We start from the raw sequence: 27,399 nt of genomic DNA, 5'->3' as shown, positions 1-27,399 counted from the left end.
CATTGTCGGACATAATAAATATAAATAAATGACTGAATAAAACAAAAACCTTCGTTGTCACTAGTAGGGAACATATCATCTTTCAAGCAATTTGAGTATTAATAAATTATTTATAAATAAACAATTTTTTAGTTTAAAAGTAAAAAAGTTTTTTTTTGCCCCATCATTCGATCATCAGACTATTTAATATCTGTTTCTAAGGATCAGAATTCCCTTTTATTTTACTTCAAAATTGTACAAATGATATATTTAATGCTTTCATGTGATATGCAGCAGTTTTAAATAGCACTTTAAAATATCTAAAAAAGGACAGAAATTGTTAGCTCAGAAAAAAATTAACTAATACTTTTGAATAAGAATTTAAATAACTACACACGTTTGTTTTGCTATCTCATTCTATATAGCATTATTTAGAGTAGACAGTTGTGTGTGAGTATGATGATGACATAATAAAAGAGGCATACAAAAAAAGAAAATTTCATTTCAGTTAAAATCCTCAATATTATATTTTTAAACTCCTCAAAAATGTAGTAAAAGAGGTATACAAATTAACTGTCGCAAACAAATTAATATTAAATAAGAACGAAACAAAACTGATATCGAAATGTGCTGAATCACTAATGAGACCGGGATGAAAGACATGGAAACCCATTTGATTGAATAGTATAACTAGAAGGTGTTTCTAAAATTCTGAAATCTAACAGGCTTTAATTTTTTTGTTACTGCCACAAACTTTATCAGTAATTAAAAATAATAAATTCGTTAGATTTCAATATTGGTTCTGCTTTTTCGTTTATTAAATGTTAAACATTAACAGATATTTGTCTTTTAAAACATTTCATTCTTTAATAAGATAATTATTCTACAATTGTAATTATCTAAAACTAATTGCTAATTGATATAAAGCTCTGGCGTGTTCCATTGATATGTTGAAGGCTAGTTTTGGCGGGATGACCGGGACAGTTGCTCTTTCACATCCTAGCCACTATACACCATCAAGAGCAGAGCTGATACTTTAAACCCGTATGACATTTATTCTCTCTGATATTTAATAGACCCTTTAATAAATCCTTAAAAATATAAGTCAAAAACTAACATAAATAATGATAATTTTTTCGTGCACTAAAATTTAACAAATATACTTAAAATAATTAAAAAGAAAGCAAAAATAATTAAGAAATATTTTCAATATAAACATCAATTAAATAATATCAGCTTACAAAATGTTCTTTTTATTTTTACAAACAGTATTAATATAATGGCCCTCACCTGCTCCAGGGACTGCTGGATTGGGTTCAAAATGACTAGGCTACGGAGTTGAATATTAGTAGTCATAAACTCGAAATTGGGCCGGCTGTGCAATGACTGTCATAAAATAAACTAATAAATTTGGCCGGGATAGCCTGATTGATAGGGCATTGGACTCGTGTTTGTAAGAATGGGAGTGTGAATCCAGCCGACAGATGAATATCTATGTATAAAATGGTGACTGGTGCATGTTAAATCTGTTGGGGTCACAAAATCCTCCAAGTTCTCATAACAAATAAATACCTCTGGGCACTAATCTAGCAGTTCCCCTGTCTTCTGGATTGGATTCAAAATGACAAGGCCACGGAGCTGAATGTTAGTATTCGTAAACTCGAAATTGGGTCGGCTGTGCAATGACTGTTATAAAATAAACTAATAAGTTTGGCCGGGATAGCCTGGTTGATAGGGCGTAAACTCAAAATTGAGTCGGTTGTTTAACGGTGGTTATAAAAAAATAAAACTAATAATCAAATTGTATTTTCTTGTCTTCTTTCTAACTCTTTGCATATTTTCTACACACATTCAAAATGTCATGTTTCTAAGTCTTATAGATTTTTTAACGTAAAGAAAATACAACTGGAAAAAAAATTCGCGAAAAAATCATTAAAAAATGCAAATGAAATATATTCAAAATGAATCTAAAAAAAAAAAAACTCTGTTAAATATATAGTGGCCCAGCACGCCAAATTTTCACTCGGTGCTTAAAATGTGTTTCTTTTGTAACTTTTCCCCCTCGTTCAAATAATATGTGCAATAAAAGAAAGGTTCTACATAATAGTCTCATCACAATTAATATATTTAACAATAAAGTAATATTATCAAATTTTTTAATTATATAATGTTATTACTCAACAATAAAAAATAGTAGCAGTTTACTTTAGGTGCATAGAAATGGAATTGAACTTATAAGGGCCCCATCATTTTTAGTAACTTAGGGGCCCACCAAGCTGAAATCCGGCCCTGAAAAGAACTAATAATAGAATAATAATAAAATTTAAGCAGACAATATTTTGAAAATAATAATTTATTTTTATTTTGTATGTCAGCCAAGTACTACTTCTGAATGAAATCACTATTAGATTTTGGTTCTAAAAAGTCAAGAATGTTTCTTATTCACTTTTATGAATGGGTTCAATCACAAGTGAAAACCTATTTCAATAGAACAAATTTGTGATCGATTGATTTACCATACAAATACACACTTCTAGGTAAAGCTGGTGCAAAAAGTATCGTTGGACAGGAATAGAATTCATACAAAGAATCTATCCTAAATGCTTTAAAGACAATGGTTCTCGATTTTGTGCATCAATTTGTTTATAAAAATGAAATAGTATCTGCAATCCAGGAAACAATTTAAATTTTGAGTTTAGTCCTCTTTAAAGTTAACTTTGAGACCTAATATATTAAAAAAAGTGAACACTGATACATAGCTGCCAACACTGATCGGAAAAAAAACCCAGTAGATTTTACGAAATAATACAAACTTCATGATAATTGTTGCATAATGTACCAAATATTTTATGCATAGGGGATTTTAGGGATTTTTATGGACATCAAAATAGAAAAACTGCAATATTTTCCAGTTATTATTGACATCAAATGAATGTGAAATGCTTATTATGTTTAGGCATAATTTTGAATAGTAACAGGCATTATTTATCAAAGATAATTAAGAAATTTTTTAAGTAATTTAAAAAGGGAGTAAAGAAAAAAGTTTTAAACTGATTTCTATGAATGAGGCTTGCTTCATTATGTATTAGTAATACACATTTAAACATTCAAGCAAGATATGTGTGCAAAAATGCCATTTTAATTTTTTAGGGAATTTTTTAGGAAATTTTTGTGAATTTTTTAAAAATGTACTAAAATCAGGAGAATTTTCAAGGGCCAGAAGAAACTGGTTAAATCCAGTAGAGTTGGCAGATATGCACTGATATTGTTCTTCCATGCATTTTTCCAATTTAACAATTTTGTCAACTTAAAAAAAAATATATCACCATGAAAAAGCAAAAAATTTGTTGTAATGCATTGAAAGCATGGAAACCGAGATCATACTTTGGGAACAATAATCATAAACCCACACTTTTACGCTTTTCGTACAAAAAAACCCCATGAGTGGTACTGAAACAACAATTAAGAAAGCATTTTAAAATTCAGCCTCACTTAAAAAAAAAAATCCCAATTTGTTTATAAGATTGTTTATGCTTACAAATTTGAATTATTTATAGGCCCTTCATAATGTTTCAATAATAACTTACATATACTTTGTCCGCTTTTGTGAAGGGTCCAGTCTTAAGGGCCACCTCCAGTTCTTTTAACTGAACACTGAACGCATAATCAAGCTTGTATGTGTGCACAGCTACTTCCTGAACACTCTCCTGAAAATAGATATTTTGAATTACGAAAAAGTTTTACATGACATTTTTGTTTAAAGCATAATTTAAAGAAAAATAATATTTTAACATTTTATAAACAATAACTGGTTACAATTTTTGTTAAATAAAAACGTCACTATTTTTAAAATAGATAAAATTATGATCTAGTTCAAACTTATTTCGAAATAATAAAACCAATTGTACTTTTTAGTTTCACTATAATTTAGGAAGGCTCAATTAACTTATTAACAATAGAATGGTTTATACTGTTCAATGAGTTTTGACTTTGCATATGATTATGCTCAGTAAGAGAAGAGAGTTAATACACTTCATCTTCAATATTTTGGCTCCTAAGAGTGAATATCCATACCATATTCAAACGTGTAACATATGACGGATTTCCCTGCATAGTAAATATGGCTAAATTGACAGAAATAACTTTAAAAAATGAGTCCTAATTCTGGTGAGTTCTTTTTTCTTTAATAATAAAAATTTTGAAAAAGACTGTTTTTATTTTAACTTTTCATGATGAATTGTCTTTCTATGAAAAACAAAATAAAGACTATAATATTAGACACAAATATCTAAAATGTAGCGAACTGGCTGAATCTTAGATAAATGACTACTTTGTCTAAATAGGTATCCAAATGGATATGAATTATTAAAATTTCAAATTTTAAATATATGATATACAGTAAAATAATAACAAGAAAAATAATAAATCAAAAACTGGGTTAAACACCAAGCTAATCACCTTTTAGACTATCAATGAGGATTTTACACATTAGTAAGACATCCAAAATCAAACGCATTGGTCATGCTTAAAAGGTATTTTATAAAAATCATTTATTTTTTTAATTATTCACCTTAATCATTTTTATGTACTTGTAATAATTTCTCAAAAAGATGAGGCACCTCTTTTCATATTCTCTTCTTTCTCCATCATCCAACAATATTTCTAAAAATATAAATTCATTAAAAATTAAAAAAGTGCAAGGTGTTTAAAAAAGCTATACATTACAAAAGAAATTAAAAATTCTCATGAAAATGAGTTTTTATTAATAGTATTGATAAGCACACAGTTGCTAAAAACAAAAGTAAATAGAAATGAACATGAAGTTAGCTTTATTGAATTGCTAGCTCTGTGAATTTCATTTGCCAAAGAGCAAATAATTTAAAAAAAATATTACTTTTCTGAGGATCCTTTGACAACACTTTTAGTTTATTGTGAGCTACATGTATAGTTTTTATAGGTTTGTCACAGATATACAGATTTCTACAACATTTAAGGTTTTTTTTTATGGAGTAAATTGCTCAGATTACAAAATAAAATTAATAATTATTGAACTGTTATTAGGACTAATGTCAGTTCTTATTCTCGCTTTCGCTTTCACTAGTTCAGAACAAAGTTTAGCATACAAAAAGTCAAATCTCTTTCCATTAAAAAACTTTAATAAATTTTTGTTTTGCTGTGCAAAAATTACAAAACTTAGAAGCTTGAAATTACTAATGTGTATAAAAAATGTACAGAGTGTACAGAGGAATAAAAAAATTTAACATTTGATAATTAGTTTGAGAATTATTAACTTTTAAACTTGTAGAAAAAAATACCATATGGACTGCTTTACAGGCCACTGGAATGCAACCATAAAGTTTAAATTCGGTATACTGGAAGGGCTATATTTGCTTATAAACTTAACACAGTTTTTTTTAAATTCTAATTTCTTTGAAAGATTTTGCAATATTAATTTCTATTTTTGCAAATATTTTCTCACTTTTTTTTGTTGCTTTACGTTACATTTTGCTTAACTGCCAAAAATCAATAAGACATAACTTGAAATCATTTTAGAAAAAAGTACAAGGAGTAAGTCTGAATAAAAAAATTTCAACGATTAGTTAAAGAATTATGTTACTGTTAAACTTATAGGAAAAAATACCATGTTTGTTCGATGTGTAGCCAGCTTAAATACAACGATGGAGTTAAAGTTTAACATGCTAAATGAGCAATTTTCATTAGTAAACTTTTTGCTTTAAATTCCAATTTTTTTTTTAAAGTTATTGCAAATTTAATTGTTGTGGTTTTTTTTCCAACTTTTTTACTTTAAACATTGGCTTTTAATCGATGATTACCTATTGAAATTTATATTTCCCACTCAGGATTTTTCTTTTTATATTTTACAACCTTATACTCGAGTAGATGTCATATGAAAGAAAAAAAAGAGAGATGTTACCAAACATAAATTTGAACATTTACAGTAAAATTTTTGAAACTTATAAGGAGCAATAAGAACCATTTCCTATTGAAATTGTTATAAGTCTTGTCAACGAGCAAACTTATTTCTAATTTATTTCTTCTTATTGAGTCTTACAGTTCTCATCCCTTAGGTTAATTTCTTTTCCAATACAGATGATTACTTTCTGAATCTCCATTTTCTTACGATTAACATATTAACAAAATGTTCCTACATAGAGGTACAATATTGTGTATTTTGAAAACAAAATGCTCTCTGTTTTTGTGAAAAATATTGATGCTTAAGAAAAAAAAACAATGAGAAGCACTTACAGGGGTTAGTGAGCACATTGATTAGGGAGGTGAGAGCCTTCTAGTTTTGTAAAAAATAAATCTTTAGTAATTCTGCAAATTGTTCAATATGAAACTTTTATTCATGTTTTGAATGATCTAACTTTTAAAACACACAGACTTTGAGTTTGTATATTTTAAAAACTTATTCAAGAATAACCACAAGTAAAGGTAATCGTTATTTTCTATTTTAAAATACTCATTTTCAGAGAAGTTTAAAAGAAATACTGATTCAGATAATATATAACAACTAAAAGAATACTTCAATCTAATAATAAAACTAATATAACAAAACTAATATAATAAAATAATATAATAATAAAACTTAAAAATAATAATAAAACTATAATACTTTGTAAATAAAACTGAGTGATGCTCAGAACTAAACATCACATTGTAAGTTATATTAACTGTTTTGTTGGTAATAGTAATTATTTTATTATCAGTTTAAACATAGTAAAAAACAAGGGGATAACCAAAAACAGTTAATGGAAATGTATTTACATTAAAAATCACACAATTTGAAATATTTTCTCAATTTACATTAAATTTAGAAGAAAAAAATGTTAAAAACTAATCCAAAATAATCACAGGTATCAGTTCTATTGCAAAGCATTTAAAAAATTTATGCCACAACTTATGCCAAAAATTTAAAGATGAGTGCCTCTGCTTACATATAAGTTTTGACCGCAATGCAATTTTTTTTTAAAGCTAAGCAAAATTCTTGTAAATTTCATGAACCAGCATTAACTAGGTATTGAAGCTCTAAAATATTCCTCATTATACAGGGATACACATATTCATTCATGTGCCAAGAAAAAGTTTTTAATGTGTATTCTAGCATTTTTATATGCTATTATCAACTATGGTATTTTATTTTAGTAAATCCACAAAAGAGACAGTTTCTGGAAATACTGTTCAAAATATAGAGAAANTTTTATATATAGTAAGAAATCCACAAAAGAGACAGTTTCTGGAAATACTGTTCAAAATATAGAGAAAACAAAGAAAAAATTACAGAATAATGAAAAGAGAAGAAGAAAATTATAAAAATAAAATAAAATTAATAACATGAAAAAATAAAGAAAAATTTTTGTAAAATAAAAATCCGGGGAAAAAAGATATAATCTTTTTATCCGCTCACACGATTATATACGCAAAAAGGAGTGCTTTCTAATATTGCATCAATATAGCCAAAAAAAAAAAAAATCAATAAGCACTCACAATGTATGAGGAGCAATTAAAAAAACTTTTTTTGAGTGCTTCTCACACTATTGTAAAAATATACTAATATACCAAAAATAAAATAAAATAATAATAAAAATATATCAATAATAAAACAGTGTTAAAAAACCTTAACTCAACCTTATTAAAATTGTTACAGTAGCAGATAATAAATACAGTACAGATAATAACAGTACATCTTCAGCATAATAAATCTTCATTGGGAAGTCAATACAAAAAAATTATGAACAAATAAATAAAATAAAATTAAAAAAAAATTAAGAGTTTTCTGAATTACGAATTTTCCAAGGGTCTTAAGAACTTGTATGAACCATAAATACACAAATTACATTATTAAATTTTCATAACCCATCAGTGATAAAATATTTTAACACAAGGTGGTAACATTTTACAAGCATATAAAAGATTAGATTTTCGAATCAAAGGCTTCATATGCAACAAAAAACATGAACACAAGAAACTAGACTTTACAAATTTGTTACCTTCTAGGCGTTCTATTTCACTGTTTGTATTGGTGAGATCTTCAAACAAGTCTTCATTCATTTGAGGAAGGATCTCTCTCATTACTTTTCCAACTGCAACAAAACAGCATTAAAATTAAAAAATATTCTCAGATGATATAGGCAAATTTGCAGCTTACATAGTTATAAAATTTTACATCGTTTTTATACTACTTACTTAAAGCGCAAGTTAGGAGGTAAATGTTCAACATAAATATTTGATTAAGACAAAGAAAAAAAGTTTCAACAACAGGGGAAAAAATTAACTGTCACTATTGCCCACTGGGCAACTAAATATAACAAATGGTAACTAAAAAATTTTCTGCCATTTACTATTTCTCTACTTTTTTCATCAAAAATGTACCTCATGCACATTTTATAATAACAGAATACTTTCGATATATCAAAGTTACAGGGCTCCAAAAAGATTTTTGAGATAGCGAGTTTTTGAGATAAAAAGTTCAGAGCTAAATATGTTCTAAAAAGTAGAAAAATATATTCTAAAATATCCCTCTTAAGTAGAGTCATGAAACATAAGAATAAGAACTAATAAATATGTATGTAACGATAGTTGATTTTAAGGCTAAATACAACAATGATAATTTCATTTTTAAAAGGTAAGGACAAAATTAATTACGCATTAAATAGAAAAGAATTGGTTTACAATAAACTTGAATTGTGATTTTTCCGAAAAAATTCATTTTCTATTTTAAAAAAAATTCGACATAAAAAGGTTTTAGAGGAAACTCTTCCATGTAGGAATTTAAATTAACATTAGGTGGATATATAATGCAAAAGAGAAAANTACGTAACGATAGTTGATTTTAAGTCTAAATACAACAATGATAATTTCATTTTTAAAAGGTAAGGACAAAATTAATTATGCATTAAATAGAAAAGAATTGGTTTACAATAAACTTGAATTGTGATTTTTCCGAAAAAATTCATTTTCTATTTTGAAAAAAATTCGACATAAAAAGGTTTTAGAAGAAACTCTTCGATGTAGGAATTTAAATTAACATTAGGTGGATATATAATGCAAAAGAGAAAAATATTTTTTGTTATAACAAGGTTTTCTAGATATCGAGAGTATACTGTATTTTTTTAAAACAAATATGCAATTCTAAAAGTTACTTTTTTTCACTCTTGTTTATTGATTTTTTTTTTTTATTTAAGAAATGAGCTTTGTTGTGCTTACCCTATTTTATAAAATGTCTAAAAAGTAGAAATGTGGAAAACTACTGATTAAACCAGGAAAACTGACAAAATTCAGAAAAATAAATAGTTGTATGTTGGGGTGGAACACAAAAATTTAAAAATGTAAGTATTTTTAAAAAATAGTATTCCTAGTGTCTGTGCAAATATTACACAAATATATTTCAGGTGACTTTTTTCTCCTTTTTAGTCAGTAGAAATCAAAACCTTCTCCATGCTTGGGTGAGAAAGTTGCAATACCCCCTATCCTTTTTTCCTTTCAACTTTGACTTTTATTGTAGTAATCTAATTTTAAGATAAAAGTTGCTAACATTGCACAAAGCAAAGTGAATTTTTAAAAATTTATTTTATAAAATTTTAAGTAGAAAATTCGTAAAAAAATGCTTTGTGTTTTCCTTCTGTGTTCAAAACTTTTAAGCGATCTCTTACTTCCATTTTGAAACTAAACTATATTTCTTGATTAAATAAATTTCATTAAAATTTTTCTAAAGAACAAAAAGAAATGGGATTTACATTAATAAATAGTTTGCAAGCTGTACAAAATTTGAAAAGTGCATTTAGCTAGTTTCTTTTAAAAAATGTGATGATGCATTATTGACAATAAAAAGAAAACCATATAACTGGTATTGTATATAGATATAAAATACCATCAAGCATAAATTTTCCTGCCTTCTGCCCGTACCAATTATGAAGTCTGATTCCTGCAGCTATTGAGGATATCTCATTGATGAAAGCTATTTTGGTCCTCTGATTGCTGGACACAAATGTTGAGATGGCTGATGATGGGAAAATACTATTCACTGCCGCTACAAAAATAGACATCATATGCAAGATTAACAAGTCAAGTTAATTTTAACATAGCAGCAGAGACATTATATATTCTAGATAAAAATCAGCTCGAAATATTCTTTGAGTATTATACTGATTCTACTTCTACTTATTATCATTGCCTGCAAATATGGATATCATTTGATAGGTTTTTGAGCAAAATTTATTTTAACATAAAATTTTTTTCAATTCAGCCCTGCAAAAATAATAAAAATGCACTAAATAAAAGAAAAATGATGAACACACAATAAAAAATATCTACAAAATAATGAAATTCAAAATTAAAAAAAAAGTCTGCTTTAAAAACATAATTGACTATTAAAGACAATGTCTTCATTAAATTTACTTTGAACTAATTATTTAGTTTTATTAATATGATAAAGTTTAAATCATTTTGAAAACATACTTTTCATTTCATGGAAGGCTAAGGTATCATTCTGATCAGCCATACCCTCTTTTATCAGTATCAGCTTGATCAAATCTTTTTGGAAATCCTTCAGATCTTCTGAGGGATTGCTCAGTTTTTGAATTAGATGGGAGCATTTTTTCATAACATTATGTTTCTGATGATTTCTGAAAACATCTGAAATACAAGAATAATTTAATTTCAAGCACAGATTATAGAGTTAATCTTAATCAATCCAGAAATTTAGAGATTAATTCAATTTTAAAATAAAATATAAATTAAAGGGAGATCTAGTTTAACTATTCTTAAGTGTTGTGATCGATTGTGAGTTACAAGAAATATGTACTTAAAACTACTGTTAGACTATTTAGCAAATTAAAAAAAAATAATAGCAGTATTAAATATTAATTTACAAGGAAATTTTTAAATTCTTTCTCCAGTTATATCACAATTTAATTAATGTGCCATAAAAATGAAATAATAATAATAATTAACCACATTTATAGATGGATTCGAAGAATAAAATATTATTAAGGTAGCCACAGACTCTTAAGATAAAAATTTCTGGATTTTTCTAAAATGAACTAATCAAATTTTTCTCATTTTTCCGGACTGATTTATCAAATTTCAATGATTTATGTAACATATGGCTAAATTTTTACTAATCATTTTTCAGTTAAGCCTTATTCTTATACATGATATACTGTACAAAACATTTCTTACCTCTTCTCACAAATCTTCCATGAAATAAACACTGCATCCTGAGAGTAAGGCTTGAGATATTTTTCAAATCAAACAAATTATCATAACACATCTAAAACAACGAGTTCTGGGTTCAATTAAATGCATACATACTTTATGTCTAATCTTTATAGTTATGTAGTAAATTATATAGAAATAAAGCAACAACGGAAACAAATATGAAACAAATCACTTCCAGAATATTAATGAAAAGCTGAAAAAAGACACAAGAGTAAAATATATTAAGTTGTATTACTGTAACACCAAATATTTCATGAAAGAAAAAAAATTCAAAAATTTTTCATTAGTTGAAAAAAGCAAAAAAAAAAAAANAAAAAAAAAAAAAAAAAAAAAAAAAAAAAAAAAAAAAAAAAAAAAAAAAAAAAAAAAAGCACATTTTTATTTTTTTTTCACAGAATGTATTGTTTCACTGTAAATTATTAGGAAATCTGTAAGAACGTGAACCTTTTGAAACTTTTATTGTAGTGATAGAAATAATAGGAAATCTTTCATTTTTGAATTATTTCAATCTACACTTATTATAACTAGATAATTTCACATTTAAGTCATTTTACCTATTTTCAGCAAGAACATACAAAAAAAATAAAATCACAAAAATGTGAGGAGATCTAATTCTACATTTTTACCAGAAATTAAATGACCAACCAACATATATAGTAAATAAATATATCTAAACGAAAAATTTCTATAATGATTTCAAATCATAAAGAAACAAATTAAAAGTACAGAAAAAATTCAAACAACAGTTTAATATTTACGGTAAAGTATTTAAATGCAAATACTTTTAACCTTTAAAAATTCTTGCTCTTGTTCAGCTGTAACATCATCATTTATAACATATCGGTTCTTGGAATCAATTAAATTAATTTTTATCTGAAAGAAAAGGAAACTATTTAAAATCTGTACTGAAATAGTATAATCACTGAAGATAAATTTTAAAAAGCTTATTACTTACTGCTAATTGCGCTAGAGTTTGTAACAATTGCTTATTTTGAGCTTGGCATAATTGAATAAAGAGTAAAGATAACTTTTGAATAATTGAAATGATTTTAGAATCCTTAAATAGGCTTAAAGTTTCTGACCACATTATATCCTAAAATTTATTTTGGCTTTCAATTTTAAGATTTAAATAAGTGAAAATAACAGCCTTGTTGAAGATAATACTATGCTTTGCTTTGTTGTTATTGCTTCTGACGATGCGTTGCGATGGTAACCAATACAGTTGCAGTTTGTAAATGATTTGGAGCGAAGCAATTTTGGAGATTTATGTATTTTGTACGCAATGTATTGATATTGTTATCACATTAAAGATAATAAATCATTTTAATAACATTGCAGTAGTAATAAAACTAATTGACTCGTTAACCGATGCTATGAATTAAAAACATTTCTTAAGCCATACAGAAATAGACAGCCAAAAACCCTTTTGATAGCAAATAACAAAATAAACACTAATCGGTCGTCCGTGAACGTACATGTGTGTGAAAAATATAGGCAATTTATAATTATTTATCTAATATTTTGTTTTCATCTTTAACTATTATTAATTTACATTCCTACTATTGTCTGTTGGTGCAAATTTTATATTTTTTGTATCTGGTGTATATCATGAATATAGTACCACTAATATTGTAACAGTACTAGTTTAATGTTTTCGAGACTAACACAAATATACTTTGGTAGTCCAATAAATAATTTTAGTTGAAATTGGTTAGATTTGTTTGTTACTGATAATTTAATATTCCCCTATAATAAAAAATTACTACTTAATAAATAAAATTATTTATTATTGTTAAGTTAATGCTTCGATTCTTATTTTTTAAAATTTGTTTTTAAAAGTTTTTTTGTGATCTGCCGAATATACATTTCAAACCAGAAGGCCTCTACATTATTTCTTCAAACCAATAAAATATCAAAAACACTTTAGGAAATGAAATTATAACACCTCCTAAACATTTAATAGTGTTGCTTTATTGAACATTAATTTAAGGTATTAAATTCGCAGGAAAAATATGGATGAGAAAATTTCCATATCGTGATTTGCGACAGAATAATCGCCAAGTCTTGGCAACTTCCCGACGTGGATTTGTAAGAAGGAACGAAAAGAAAAAAGCCCCATCTCATTAGAATACCAACTTGCAAGACAATTCGAGCAAACCTTAACCTTTTTTTTTTAAGTATAAAATCCATTATCCAATTGGTGCCTTAACAATTATAGTCGGCATGACAGATCACGCTATGGAAATATATCACAAGCTTTAAATCCAGTTGTTGATGGTAGTTGGCTTGGAAATAGCCCCATTTAGATACCATAAATTTGGGATTATTTTCATATTGTGATCTGTGGCAGCATAATTGCCAACTCTTGTCAATTTTTAGTCGCAAGATGCTAGAAAAAAAAAGAAATAAAAAAAACATCACTAAAGTATTGCTAAGAGAGACACATCAAAAGTGGAACAACTCAGCTTGTAGTTCCTCTGAGCAAACCTCTAAATTTCTTCTTCTTCAATAGTTTGAAAGTTTAAAATCCAGTTTGATGCCTTGGCGATTGTAGTTGCATGACAGATCATGATACAAAATTTCCCATTAAATTTTAAAGTAGTCAATGCAATTATTAACCTGCATTAATTCATCATATATTCTTTGTACCTTCCACCGACACTGATTCTATGATGACATAAATGGGCTTTTGTCCCTCAATTAATTTTCAAGAACTTTTTTTCTTAGTGTTTTGAAAGATTATATTTCTCTACATTATGAATGTTAATAGAAAATTGTTCAGATGGCTTGGCTGAATTCCTATATTATCCTATTCATATAAGTGCCTTCCCCATATTTTCTACATTTTAAAGATTTTTTTCTTTACATAATGCATAAATAAATAGCAAAAATATCTTTAAGCTTGACTGAATTCCTTTAAATATTACACATTCTTATTTTAAGAAAAATATGTTTTCTATTTTAAACGTTTATCAGAACATTTTTTCATCATTCATTAATGAGCGTTATTTTTTTTCTCACTATGCACAGAAATAATAAATTGTCTAATAAACTTACCTGAATACTTTAAAAAAGTCTTTAAACTTTACTATCTATTCCAAAAACTGTTTGATGCTAAGCCATTTAATTTTTTTTTTTTTTTTTTTAAGATCCACAGCAGTGACATTTTTTATTTGAAATTTTAAAAGATGGCCATAGTTAATTTTCATAAAAAGTTTTCCAACTCTTTTGTTTCATTTGCAGGGATGAGATTCTTCCGCGGATTTCCGCTTTTTTTCAGATTTTTCCATTTTTCCCGCTAATTTCCGCTGAAATTTTTTTTTTGCCCAAGTTAAAATGTTTTATGAGGAATTTAATTTTCCACGAAGGGAAATTGTTGAAGTCCCTTTTCCTCCCTCTGAAGTTTCTCTAAAAATCATTTCCTTGGGATAAAACTGGTTGACCTTTATACAGGGATGAGATTTTTTTTGTCTCTCGAATTTCAGCCTTTTTATGAAAAACTCTGATACTCTAAAAGTTTCGTATTTTTTAAATAAATATCCCGTTTTTTTTTAAATTCAGTCATTGAAGTAAAATAATTATATTTATTTACGATTTTCAAAGATAAACAGAAAATTCAATCTACGCCCTAGCTGCTAACCCTTCCGCATTTTTACTTATTTTAGCTATTTTCTCCGATTTCACGCACAGAAAATAAGATTTTCCGTATTTTTTATCCGTCGGCTGGATAGCTCGTATTTTNAAAATTATCTTAATATAGATTCCATTCACTCTAAAATTGATTGTTTGAGATGAAAACAAGGAAGCAATAATTTCGCTTCTGCAATTGTTAAATCAGCATTGTTACATGATAAGTTCAGAAATCCACTTGAAATGAAAAGAATGCAATGAATGTTGTTGTTGTTTCTGATCCCCACTGGTTTAGCGGAGCAAGACCAGGTCCATGAGTTCATTCACCCTTAGGAAATCAAAAGACAAGACCGGGTCGCGCAGAAAATCCTCCCTTTCAAAATTCACACAGCTAAGGAGGTGGACCGGGCTGACTGCACTGGAGGAACATTTGTCGCAGGTGGGATAGATATTTTCTGTTGTTCATACCTCATGCACTTTATGTGACCACTGATGAATCTAGTGAACTCGGTCTGATCACCTCTATTACCTTTGAAGGTCAAAGCATGACCCGGCTTATCCCCAGAGTACCAGATATGTACTGGGGGAGTATTCCAAACTAACTGGGCACCTTGCTTTCTAATGGAGTGAATTTCCCAGGATGTGAGTGCCAAACTTTCCGGCAGAGGTTCATTTGTGCCAAGTTTAGTCAGCGATCTCATTCCCTTACAGACCAACGTGGGACGGAATCCACTGCAAATAAATATCCGGCTTCACGGAAAGTTTACTGAGAAGTTGTAAGATTGCCGTTCCAGCCCTATCTCCCACTCTGGGCCATGCACTCAAGTATTGGATAGAGCTTCTACTATCCGTTAGGATCCAGATAGGGTCTAGCAGCGGATCCTCTTCAATTGCGTGCAGTCCTGCCTCAATAGCAAGAACCTCCGATCGGAAAACAGAACAAGAATTCGGGTTTCTCATTTTAATGTTGATATCACCGTCAGGTCTCTTGATGTAGACTCTAATTCAGCCATGTCAAAGATACGGCTCGCGGGCCGCATCCGGCCCCCGGTTCGTATCAATACGGCCCGCGATCGCGATATGTCACAGAAGGAAGAATCGTGTTTTTTTTTTTAGCTTTTAGACTTCACTCGATTCCTCTACGGAAGTTTTAAAATGTGCACACTGCATTTATAAGTAATTTCAAGGGCAGCGCGTGCCTAGACAAGCGAGAGAGATAGACAGTAACGACATCTCTTAGCAACAGGCGAAATCTTCGACTGGAATATACTTAGGGTTATGAATTAACACTTGACTGATCTGAATGTAAAGTTACAGGGTAAAAATCTGATTGTCACTCAAATGTATTCAAGCCTTTGAAACAAAGTTGAGGCTGTGGGAAAATCAGGTAAAAATTCAAACTTTGGACCATTTCCCTTATTTAAAATAATTTGGCACAGTGAACCAAAAAAAATTGGATCAGTATTCTCAACTTCTGCAAAATCTGATCACGGAATTCAACAATCGTTTTGAAGACTTCCACAAAATGAATGAAACGGAATTCTCAATTTTCAACAATCCATTCAATTTTGAAGTTTCACGGGCACCAGTTCATTTGCAAATGGGGTTGATAAATCTTCAATCGGACAGTATTTTGAAAGAAAAATTTCAAGAGGTTAACGCTCTTACATTTTACACACAATATTTCAAGAGTTTGGATAACTACCCGGAATTAAAAAAGCATGCAGCACGCATTCTGAGAACAAGAGAAGTCAAGTATCTGGATTCTCGAGCTCAAAATAATTACCATCTTTTATAACTTTGATATGATTTTTAACAACCGTATATTATATACCATATAATTCGATAAATAAAATGTTATAATAGTTCAGTACATTTTTTTTATTTGAATCTGGCCCGCCTACACATTCTAAATTTAATATACGGCCCTCTGCAAAATTGAGTTTGACACCTCTGCTCTAGGCTGAAGTCTGCAGTTATCTGCAAAGAACTAAGTGACTTCATGGAGTGTTCACCTCACAAGTAAGAGTATTAGGCATCTACTGTTGTATTCGGCATCCGAAGATGGAAAATAAAAATACGAATCAGCAATCCTTATCACGTGTCCTAGCNCCCACTCTGGGCCATGCACTCAAATATTGGATAGAGCTTCTACTATCTGTTAGGATCCAGATAGGGTCTAGCAGCGAATCCTCTTCAATTGCGTGCAGTCCTGCCTCAATAGCAAGAAGAATTCACAGAAACAGAACAAGAATTCGGGTTTCTCATTTTAATGTTGATATCACCATCAGGTCTCTTGATGTAGACTCCAATTCCAGTACGACTCCGGTCGTCCCTGCTACCGTCTGTATAAACGCAGAGGCCCTCCTCTGGGAATGTTGTTAATTATTTCAAGAGGCAGTTGTTGTAGCAATTCAGTAGCGTCTGAATTTTTATTTGTGCTTAATGCCAAATCCGGACTAAAGTGTACTCTTGGAAGCCCACGAGTTGCGTTGAGGGGTCTTAAGGGAATGTTGTTCGACATCCTGGTAGACTGTATTTATGAAAATTGCACGTGAAAAAGGGCTATCTCTTCTTAGTCTCTAATTATTGGTCCAATGTAGGAGGTAGTCAGCTGTTCTGTGCTGGGCCCCATAACTAAGTAGTTTACTAAAATATTTCACGAGACAATTCTCTCTTTTATTTAATGGCAGTGTTTATGAGTTTTATGCATCCATGAGTTTATGCAATGAATTGTAAAGTTAATTGCATGGTAATACAAGCTTCTGCACTATTAGAATTTAATTGAATATAGATTTTGCTGGCTCAAAATCTGGATACATCTTCAGTGTGTCATAAGATTCAAGGTAAAAAAACTTACAATGTTGTACATGAAAAATTATGAAATTAGATGGTAGTATCGCTTAATATGAATGACAAACTTAAGTTATGAGTTGTGTGCTTTTTTTTATTTGAAGAAGGGGGAAAAAGGAAAATAAATATCATAAAAATATTAAATTTTCTGATTTTGAATGTTTTTATTTTCACCAAATTGTGTGATATCACATTTCTTGTTATGTTCATGTAAGTTTTGATTTTTTTATGAAATATTATTTTTTATTCTAGGTAAAATGATTTCAAAATTATGTAGATGAAAATGATTTACTCAATATTTCCATATGTGATCAAACACCATGGATCTACCAAGTATTTTAAGCTTATTACTTCTGCACTGAGACAAGTAATTATTGATTATTTTTCTTTGTTACTTTTATAATAATTTTTTTTAGGGTACTAATTTGCTTTTATTATTATGTTTTAGCTATTTTAATATATTTTTAAATAATTGTAATGTGTCCTTTTTTTAAACACTAATTTTTAAAGTTTGTTATACCCTTATTTCTTTTACATTGTTTTAGAATTTTTTTTTATTGCTCAGCAGGTATTTTTTTTTGCCAACTTTTACTGAATTGGAAACTATTTATGATCAAAATTTTTTAAGGTTACAATTTTATAATTATTTTTAATGCATGTTTTTTTTTTGACAAATTGTTTAAGCTTAAGTAATTTTAAAGTTTCAAAATAATCTACTGTAAAATAGTTATTTNAGTAATTAGTAATATGTTTTTGCCAAAAATGTAAAAATTGTCCACACTAGCCCCCTTCTCCCTAAAAGTTCCTTATAATGTTTGAGGCTCTTTTTAAATCAAAAACAAAAAGGAACAAAAAAAGAGACTAAGTTTTGGAGAAAATCATAATAACCTACCTTATTGAGGAAAAAAGAAAGAAAGAATATGCAACATTTTGAAATCTTATTTTAATATGTTTCTTAAATGAAATATAAATGTAAAGTTTATTTATACTGTAACATCAGAAAATTGGTAGTTAAAAAAGCTTTTCAAACATTTGTTGTTAACTTAATTACGTAACTTTTTTAAATTTTATTTATTTATCAAAAGTTTTCTTTTATTTATGTCTAAAAAAGATTTAAAAATTTATAACTGAAATGCCTATTTGTTAAGTTTATCTGAAATTCTTATTTAGTACATTTATCTGAAATGCTTATTTAGTATATTTATCTGAAATGCTTATTTTGTTTATTTCTATCTGAAATGCTTATTTAATATGTTTATCTAAAATGCGTATTTAGTTTACATTTGAAATGTTTATTTGTTTTATAGAAAAGCTCTAAGGGGAAGTTTGAAACGAATACCAAAGTTTTTGCATCTGCTCCGGGCGTCCCACTTGCGAAGTTTCCTCGAGAAGACTCGAGAGTGAATGACATCATTGGAAAAAATGTGACTGATTCTTCAAATGGAGATGAGATTCAGGATCATTGCAAATCTGTAGAAAAACCTGACGTTACTCTTTCAGTTTCTGAAAAATTAGATGCTTCTAAAAATGATGATAAAGTGAAATTATTAAATACCATAAAACCTAGTTTTTTAGAATGGCATAGACAACACACTGACTGGAGACTTTTTCCCTCCCATTATAAAAGTCTGGCAAAGTTTAGACTTTCAGGTAAATAAAAATAGTTTCTGATTCTTTATTTTTGCACTTTTTTTTAATTTTATTTGTACTGTTTGAAAATAAAATGTTCATCATTTTAATGCATGTCTTTGTTGTACATTTCTGGCAGCAAAGTACTGATTATTAATCTTTTGCCATAATTATTTTAGTGAACAATCAATTTATTTTCAACTAAACTTAATTTAACTTTTAAGTTTGTTTTTCTTAGTTTTTTTTTTATCAAGAAGTTAAGTCTGAGTCATTTTTAAAAAATAAGATAAAATTCAAGTCTGATCTAGTTTTATACTTCTTACAAAATTTATATTACCAATTATTCTCTTTTTGTTGGATTTTCATACCTTAATTTGTTCTATAATTGTACACACAAAAACTGCAAAACTACATTAATTAATTAAGAATTATAAGATTCTTTTTCTTTATAATTGTAACTGTCTAGATATGTTTGAAGCTTTTAAGCTTTGCGAAAGTGGTTTTTCTTCTTTGAGTTAAACTATTAATAGATGTCTTATGTTTTTATTTACAGAAATTTACCATTAAATGACAGACATTATTTAAAGCAATATAGAAAAAGTTAAAGGAAATAAAATGTTTAAACTTTTTCCTGCTGACCTAGAAATGTTTGCAAATTAATATAATGCATTTAGATGTTATAATTAGTGAGTACCACAGTGGTGCAGTTTGGNCATATCGGAAGTTCGACTTACCGTTAGTTTCGGTTTTGGACTTTCAAAATTTTGTCGGATTATTTAATTAATGCTTATAATTACAAATCTTCTAAATGCTTACAATATTTAAGATCATTTTTCTGACAAGCCATTTACGATAAGACTGTTTGAAGCACTTTATGATACCCTGGTCCATTGACTGCAACTTTGCTGTTGTGTTTGGCGGGAGAAACAGCAAGTTTACTGCTTTCAAATTAGGTAGATCACTATGCGCTGTACATTTATCCATTAAGAGAATCACTTTTCTTTTTTTTAGCGAAGAATTTCCGATCCAATTTTCTTACATAGTCTTCAAATAAAACTGATGTCATCCAAAACTTTTTGTTAGATTTGCAATCCAAAGGATACGTTTTTACATTCTTGAAACATCGGGGATTTCGGTATTTACCGATAACAAGTAAGGGCAATTTCTCTGTCCTAGACGCATTTCGTTCAACTAGGACAGTCAAACGTTCCTTGCACATTTTGCCCCCCTGAGCAGTTTTCATCCTTAAACATCATAGTCTTATTTGGAAGACATTTAAAAAATAAACCCATATCATCAATATTGAAAACATCATTTTCACTGTATCCTTGAAGTAAATTTGGTAATGTTTCATTTAACCACTGTTCACATACTTCAAGAGGGACAGCTTTAGCTTCTCCATGAAGAGTGCGAAAGACATTGTGTGTGTTTTGCAAAGAAAGGGGCAAGATATCAGCTCCAAGGTTTTTTTTTCTTGCTTTAAAAGATCCAAAAAAATCGAGTTAAAGGGAGTAAAATTCGAGTAATCGAGAATAATTAACATGAAATTGAAGATAAAAGGGTCGGGACCTCATAAAAAAATCGAGTTATAGTAATATTCGAGTTATCGTACTTCGAGTTATAGCGAATTGACTGTATAATGCATTTAGATGTTATAATTAGTGAGTACCGCAGTGGTGCAGTTTGGCTAAGGCATCACCCTCACCGCTGGTTTCTGAGATGGTTACAGTGAATTTGAGCCTGGTTGCCAACAAAACAAACGCCTTATGTACGCAGCAAGGTGTACATTAAATCTGTGGTGACTGAAAGTCCTCTCATTGGTTTTGATGTGTAAGTTACAGCTCAGTTGCTTTCCATGTCATCTGACCTGGATCAAAATTACGTAGCATTCTTACCATGGCTGTTAAAGGATTGAGCCTTAAAAATGGGGCTAAGTGCTTAGTCATGATAGGGTGATGGTATAACAAAAAAAATTTTTTTTCAAGCTATTGAAATCCCAAATTTAAGGGTTTATTTATAATTGTTACATGTCACATTTAAATATAACTTATTTATAACTACATTTTTTACATCAATTCATACTTACATTGAATGTCTATATTTGCTAGGACTAGTCGTACTTACAACACTTGCTGGTTATGGGATGGCACCAGGACCTTTTGATCCAATGACCTTGTCATGCATGGTTATTGGAACAGGACTCACATCAGCAGCTGCTAATGCTGTCAATCAGGTGATGTTTCATTCGTTTTCTACAAAATTCTGACATTTTCCTTAGATTAGCTGGATTTTTCTTTGTATACTGCTGATTTATTCTAAGGTATTCATTCCTTCCAGAGATTTCTCTATTAATTTTATACAGTAAAGAAATTTATAATGAATACTGAGGAGTAATAATCTTTTTAAAATTTCTTTAGAGATGTTATAAACTTAACTTTTCATCTTTTGGAAGTTAAATTTAATTATTAGTTAAATAACAAAAATCGTTTCTAGTTTATTTTAGACATATATCAAAATCATTAAAGTTTTTTATATACATCCTTTTAATCTTAAAATATTATTGGATTGTAAATTTTAAAAATTTTTACTTTATTTTATTTCAAATTTTATATTTATTTTATGTTTGTACCTGAGAAACTGTTCATTAGTCGTGCAAAGTATTTTAGGCTTATTATTTCTAATTTCAAGAATTTTTATTACTCTTGAGTTATTTTAAGGAAACAAAAAATCTTCAAAAATTTCTTCATTCTAATTTTCTAAAAGAAGTACAAGTTAAAGGGTTATATTTTAAAACATATTCTTAGCAAACCCATTAACAAATCCCTGAGGAGGGTGAAGGAAACAATACCTTATTTTATATTTGAAATAAAATGTTACAGTTATAAACAATGATTTTTAATTTTATTTAAAGGTTCTTGAAATTCCTTATGACTCTCAGATGAACAGGACAAAAAATAGGGTCCTGACTAGAGGTTTCCTTTCGTAAGTAATTTATATTATTAAAAAATCTAATAAACTTTTTTTTTAAGTTGCACTTTACCCAAAACTAAAAAAAGATGTCTTCCTTCAAAGAGTATGTGTTCCTGGAATTCACAATTTAGTTTTTGTTTGTGCATCAGCTTAAAATGAATTAGGAAAGTTGAAATTGATAAAAATAATATAAATGTTACTGCTGCACCTCGAAAACCATTATTGTGCACATTACCTAGTTACTCTTCATATTTTTACTAGGATGATCACTGAAAGTGCGAAATCGTGAATTTTTCTTATTTTACCTAGGTAAAAACTAAAGTGCCCCATTAATGGTTTTCACATAGTAAAAACTAACAAGTTTCCGTTTTTCATTCTATCAACCAATCTGTTGATTGTTTAATTTTACTATGTTAATAAAAAATATTAAATTTATTTCGTTAATTGTAATTATATTTTAATATAATGTTTTTTTTAAATATATTTTTTATTGATAATTGATTCCATTAACTAATTTGTTGATTGTCTTAACTTGATTCTTTAGATTTTGAAAAATAAATAGCATGTTTATTTAAACACAGAGATATTTCTGTTGTTCAAAAATCTAGAAAATGCCTGATTTTAATTTGTGTAATTTTACACACATTAAAATCAGGCATTTTCTTTTTGTAAATTTTCAATATTTTCTCTGCAATTATTTTTTGTTGTTTTCATGATAATTTTTTTAACGGGAAAAAAGTTTTTATTTATTTATTTATGTGTGTATGAATTTTTATCTAGAGTGCATCAATAGCTGTGTTAAGCATGATGCAAAATATTGCATTTTCATTCTTATTCATTTTGTGAAAAACTTAATTGTTATTATTTTATTTACTACAACTCTACAGGGATGATTGTGCTCCGGAAAAAATCCGGATTTTTCGCTAACTGCGATCCGAAAGCTTCCGGAAATCCAAAATCCAGAAGTTTCAAGAAATCATCGATCATTTTTATATATAAAAATTCTTGTATATTTTATTTAAAAATATGAGAACTAGAATTTACACTTGGCATCTCTTTCATTTGTAAATATTTTTTGTGGTAGAATAATAAATGTGAATGGAGATAAAAGTAAACTTACACATAATTATTCATTTAAATTATGCTGCATGTAATTTATTTAGAATATCATGTTTTGAAAATTTTAATGATTTAAATCCGCAAAGATTTTAATTTTTTGAATGATTTTACTCTTACTTGATGAGAAATTTTCAGGATTTTTGAGTTGGGCCCACAATCACTCCTGACTCTGTGATCTGTTAATTTGTTTAAAATATTTATTGTTTTGGGCTGAAACTTTTGTTAATTGAACCAGCCTTATATGGAAAAACTTATTACTAAATATTTGCAAGTCTTATTATTATTATTTTTTAATGTCTTCCATTTTTTGAAAAAAATTAAAGTGATTACTAAATTAATCTTGGATAAAAAAAATCTTTGACAGTTTGTGAGAATTATAAAAGCATAGAAGATAATCATGTTGATCACAAATTTTTTTGATAAAAAAAATGATCGTAATTAAGTTCGAAATTAATCTAACATGCTTTAATAAAATTATAAATATTGTCTAAAATAAAGAGAATTTCTTAATTTTTTTAACATGTTTATTTTTAGGCCCTTCCATGCTGCAGTTTTTGCTACTTGTTGTGCAAGCCTTGGTGCAACAATGCTCTTCTTAGGTACAAACACCCTTACAGCAGTGCTTGGTCTCACCAATCTTATCCTGTATACAAGTTTCTACACACCAATGAAGAGGTGCAGCATAGTGAATACTTGGCTTGGTTCAGTAGTCGGTGCTATTCCACCATTAATGGGGTGGGCTGCTTGTATGGGAACACTCAACATGGGTAAGGTATCCCTTAATAAACTCTGCTGAGTTGTATTTACCAACTTTTTATTTCATAAAATAACCAATAGTAGATACTTTAAGCTATGTCTTTGCCGATTTTGAGAGCGTCTACTTTGACTGATTAATAAATTTTATTATTGTGACAAATGAAGAAGCCTTTAAAAATAATTATTTTATTAATCTCTAATGTTATGATATATTTTAAAAAATTTATAGTATATTGTTATTTTTTATAATTATTTTTTTAATTTTTTAAATAATGATAACTTGTACAACTTGGTAGACCACATTAATGTCATTATCAAATTGATTGTGTAAAAAATATACAGCATTTGTTGTAAGAAAAATGTCTGAAATACGGTATTTGTGCTTAAATTTTATCTATTAGTTTGACCATCATTAGAATAGTGGTAAAACATTTTTGTTATTATATAAAGGACAAATCGTGTCAACCACATGTTTTGTCATTTATTATGTTCCTCAAAATACTTATTCAAGTCCATGAGACAAAAATGTGTTGCAGTCTAACATGTTGATAAAATATTAATTTATTATATCAAATTTATACATAAATCTTTCTCAACAGAAAAAAATATGTTTTTAAACACTCAATATCGGATTTTCACAAATTTCTTTCAATGTCATGTAACATGTTCTTTTATTAAGCTTTTCAAAGAAAAAAAAAAAAAAGGATTGCCTTTTCTTTTTGAATGTCATTTAACTTAATCTTTTAATTAAGTTCTTCATAAANATCGTTATCTTATATCCTTGTGTGTCTTATATCGCTATATCGTTTTGCGCTCGTTGTCTTTGCTCGACAGCTTAAATCAGATTTCTGATGCATCGCCTTGAATGAAAGTCGCTGTATCGTCTTGCCGATATATGCGTTAAATCGATATGTCTCGATGCATCGATTTATAGCCCAGTCCTAGTGACAAATGAAGAAGGCCTTTAAAAATAATTATTTTATTAATCTCTAATGTTATGATTTATTTAAAAAAAGTTATAGTATATTATTATTTTTTATAATTATTTTTTTTATTTTTTAAGTAATGATAATCAGGTGTACAACATGGTAGACCACATTAATGTCATCATCAAATTGATTGTGTTAAAAATATACTGCATTTGTGGTAAGAAAAATTTTCTACAATATAGTATTTGTGCTTAAATTTTATCAATTAATTTTGTTTGACCATCATTAGAATGGTGGTAAAACTTTTTTGTTATTATTGAAATCATTTATTATGTTGAACAGAATAAAGAACAAATCATGTCAACCACATGTTTTGTCATTTATTATGTTCCTCAAAATACTTATTCAAGTCCATGAGACAAAAATGTGTTGCAGTCTAGCATGTTGATAAAATATTAATTTATTATATCAAATTTATGCACAAGATCTTTCTCAACAGAAAAAAAAAATGTTTTTAAACACTCGATATTGGATTTTCACAAATTTCTTTCAATATCATTTAACATGTTGTTTTATTAAGCTCTTCAAAAAAGGAAAAAAGACTGCCTTTTCTCTTTGAATGTCATTTAACTTAATCTTTTAAGTTCTTCATAAAAGACTGCATTTGCTTTTTGAATGGGTATTAGCATTTTTTTTCAGATGAGTGCCATATTTTATTGCTCTCTCCTTTAACATACATTTTAAATTATATTTGCATTTTAGTTTCAGATGGGTGCCATTCTTTATTGCTTTCCCTTGAAAAACACATTATAAATTTTATTTGTATTTTTGTTTCAGGTGATTTCTTGATATGTGCCATACTTTATTTCTTTCCCCTTTAAAACACATAACTTATATTTGTATTTTTGTTTCAGATGGTTTCTTGTTGGCTGCCATACTTTATTTTTTACCCCTTTAAATCACATCATAAATTATATTTGTATTTTTGTTTCAGATGGATTATTCTCGATGGGTGCCATACGTTATTTTTTGTTAAAATGCATTATAATATATTTTTGTTTCAGGTGCGTTCTTGATGGGTGCCATACTTTATTCCTGGCAGTTTCCCCACTTCAATGCACTGTCATGGAACCTCAGGTCAGATTACTCAAGGGCTGGATACAGGATGACATCTGTCGTGGACCCCAGTCTGTGCCGTTCTGCGGCACTGCGCCACAGTATTGCCCTGCTAATATTCTGCAGTGCTGCCCCCCTCCTCGATCTCACCACATGGACTTTTGCTTTTGACTCCTTCCCCCTCAACTGCTATTTCATCTATTGCGCATGGAAATTTTACAAGGACGGTGACACAAAGAGCGCCCGTAAATTGTTCAGGCTCAGCTTAGTTTATTTGCCCGCACTCATGTTCTTAATGTTCATTGGTAAAAAGTATACTCCTCCAGTAACATGAAAAAGTTATTTATTAAGTTTAATTTATTTTATGATTAGAGCAACTGTATAAAGTATGAATTGTTTTAAATGTTGTTCATTTCTTTATTTAGCAATAATCAACACAAACACGAATGTTTTCATTACATTCATAGATTCAAAAACTTAAAATTTTTAAGTGTCAGCAGACGATATTCTCTTTATTGCACAAGTCAGCGTCCACTCTCCTTTTTGTATCTTACTGTAAATCAATCTACTTTTATTCATATTTTTGCTCTCTATTAGAACGTCCTTGTATGCATGCTTTAGCTACTTTAATTTTATGTTTTAAACTGATTTTTACTATTTCAATTCTAACCTATAAAAATTGAAAGCAATGTTTGGCTTAGAAAGGTAAATTTTTGCTCGCAGTTCAACATATTAAATAATTTATTTTCATGTTTTTTGTAATGAAAACAGGAATATAATAAGGGAATGATATGCTCTATTTGAAGTGACTTTTACTTCTAACCACTGGTGGGAAAGTTGAAAGATTTCTCACGATAGAAAAACAGTAGAGGACACAGCCATTAAATATTTGAATGCTAGATCTAGGTTATTTTTATAGGTTCTCACTCATACTACTGTTATATATTCCCTTATACTATACTTTCAAAAACAAATGTATAGATTATAAAATTCTTACTCAGATATAATTACAGTCAGAACTTCTGTTTACCAGATTTTCAGGACACTTTTTAACAATCAAAATAAACAAATAGCTTTTCCATTTTTTCTACATTATGTATCTGTACATGGAGTACATCTGTTTTCTTTCTGCTTTTCTGATATTGGTCCTCGTTAAACTGTGCTATCGTAAAGCGCT

General features: G+C 28.5%; 2 protein-coding genes across 7 annotated transcripts in view; one reads left to right on the top strand and one right to left on the bottom strand.

The window, feature by feature from the left end:
* The window catches only part of LOC107452399 (cilia- and flagella-associated protein 206), a gene marked incomplete in the record, with an annotated part of 26,899 nt that extends 14,430 nt beyond the window's left edge, over window positions 1–12,469 (bottom strand). The window contains 8 exon segments of one of the 3 annotated variants that reach the window (XM_071180774.1): window positions 3,567–3,686; window positions 4,550–4,641; window positions 7,992–8,084; window positions 9,872–10,030; window positions 10,459–10,635; window positions 11,182–11,272; window positions 12,010–12,093; window positions 12,176–12,469. In XM_071180774.1, coding sequence (XP_071036875.1) covers window positions 3,567–3,686; window positions 4,550–4,641; window positions 7,992–8,084; window positions 9,872–10,030; window positions 10,459–10,635; window positions 11,182–11,272; window positions 12,010–12,093; window positions 12,176–12,307 — 948 coding nt within the window. 3 annotated transcript variants of the gene reach the window in all.
* A 98-nt stretch (window positions 12,470–12,567) lies between these two features.
* LOC107452401 (Cytochrome c oxidase assembly factor 10) lies at window positions 12,568–26,625 on the top strand. 4 transcript variants are annotated; one of them, XM_016068870.3, is made up of 7 exons: window positions 12,568–12,697; window positions 17,956–18,070; window positions 19,011–19,353; window positions 21,441–21,565; window positions 22,244–22,314; window positions 23,956–24,188; window positions 26,171–26,625. In XM_016068870.3, the coding sequence occupies exons 2-7, from the start codon at window positions 17,981–17,983 to the stop codon at window positions 26,554–26,556; spliced, it is 1,248 nt and encodes a 415-aa protein (XP_015924356.1). In that variant the 5' UTR covers window positions 12,568–12,697; window positions 17,956–17,980; the 3' UTR covers window positions 26,557–26,625. The 4 variants fall into 4 exon arrangements, with proteins under 4 accessions (XP_015924356.1, XP_015924355.1, XP_071036877.1 ...); XM_016068869.4 differs by having other exon boundaries at window positions 12,593–12,714; XM_071180776.1 differs by having other exon boundaries at window positions 12,658–12,788.
* The last annotated feature ends 774 nt before the right edge of the window (window positions 26,626–27,399 follow it).

This window comes from Parasteatoda tepidariorum, chromosome 5 (genome assembly GCF_043381705.1).
Source record: "Parasteatoda tepidariorum isolate YZ-2023 chromosome 5, CAS_Ptep_4.0, whole genome shotgun sequence".
NCBI lineage: Eukaryota > Metazoa > Arthropoda > Arachnida > Araneae > Theridiidae > Parasteatoda > Parasteatoda tepidariorum.
The sequence above is the reverse complement of the archived record's forward strand: the minus strand, read 5'-3'. Positions and strand labels throughout refer to the sequence as shown.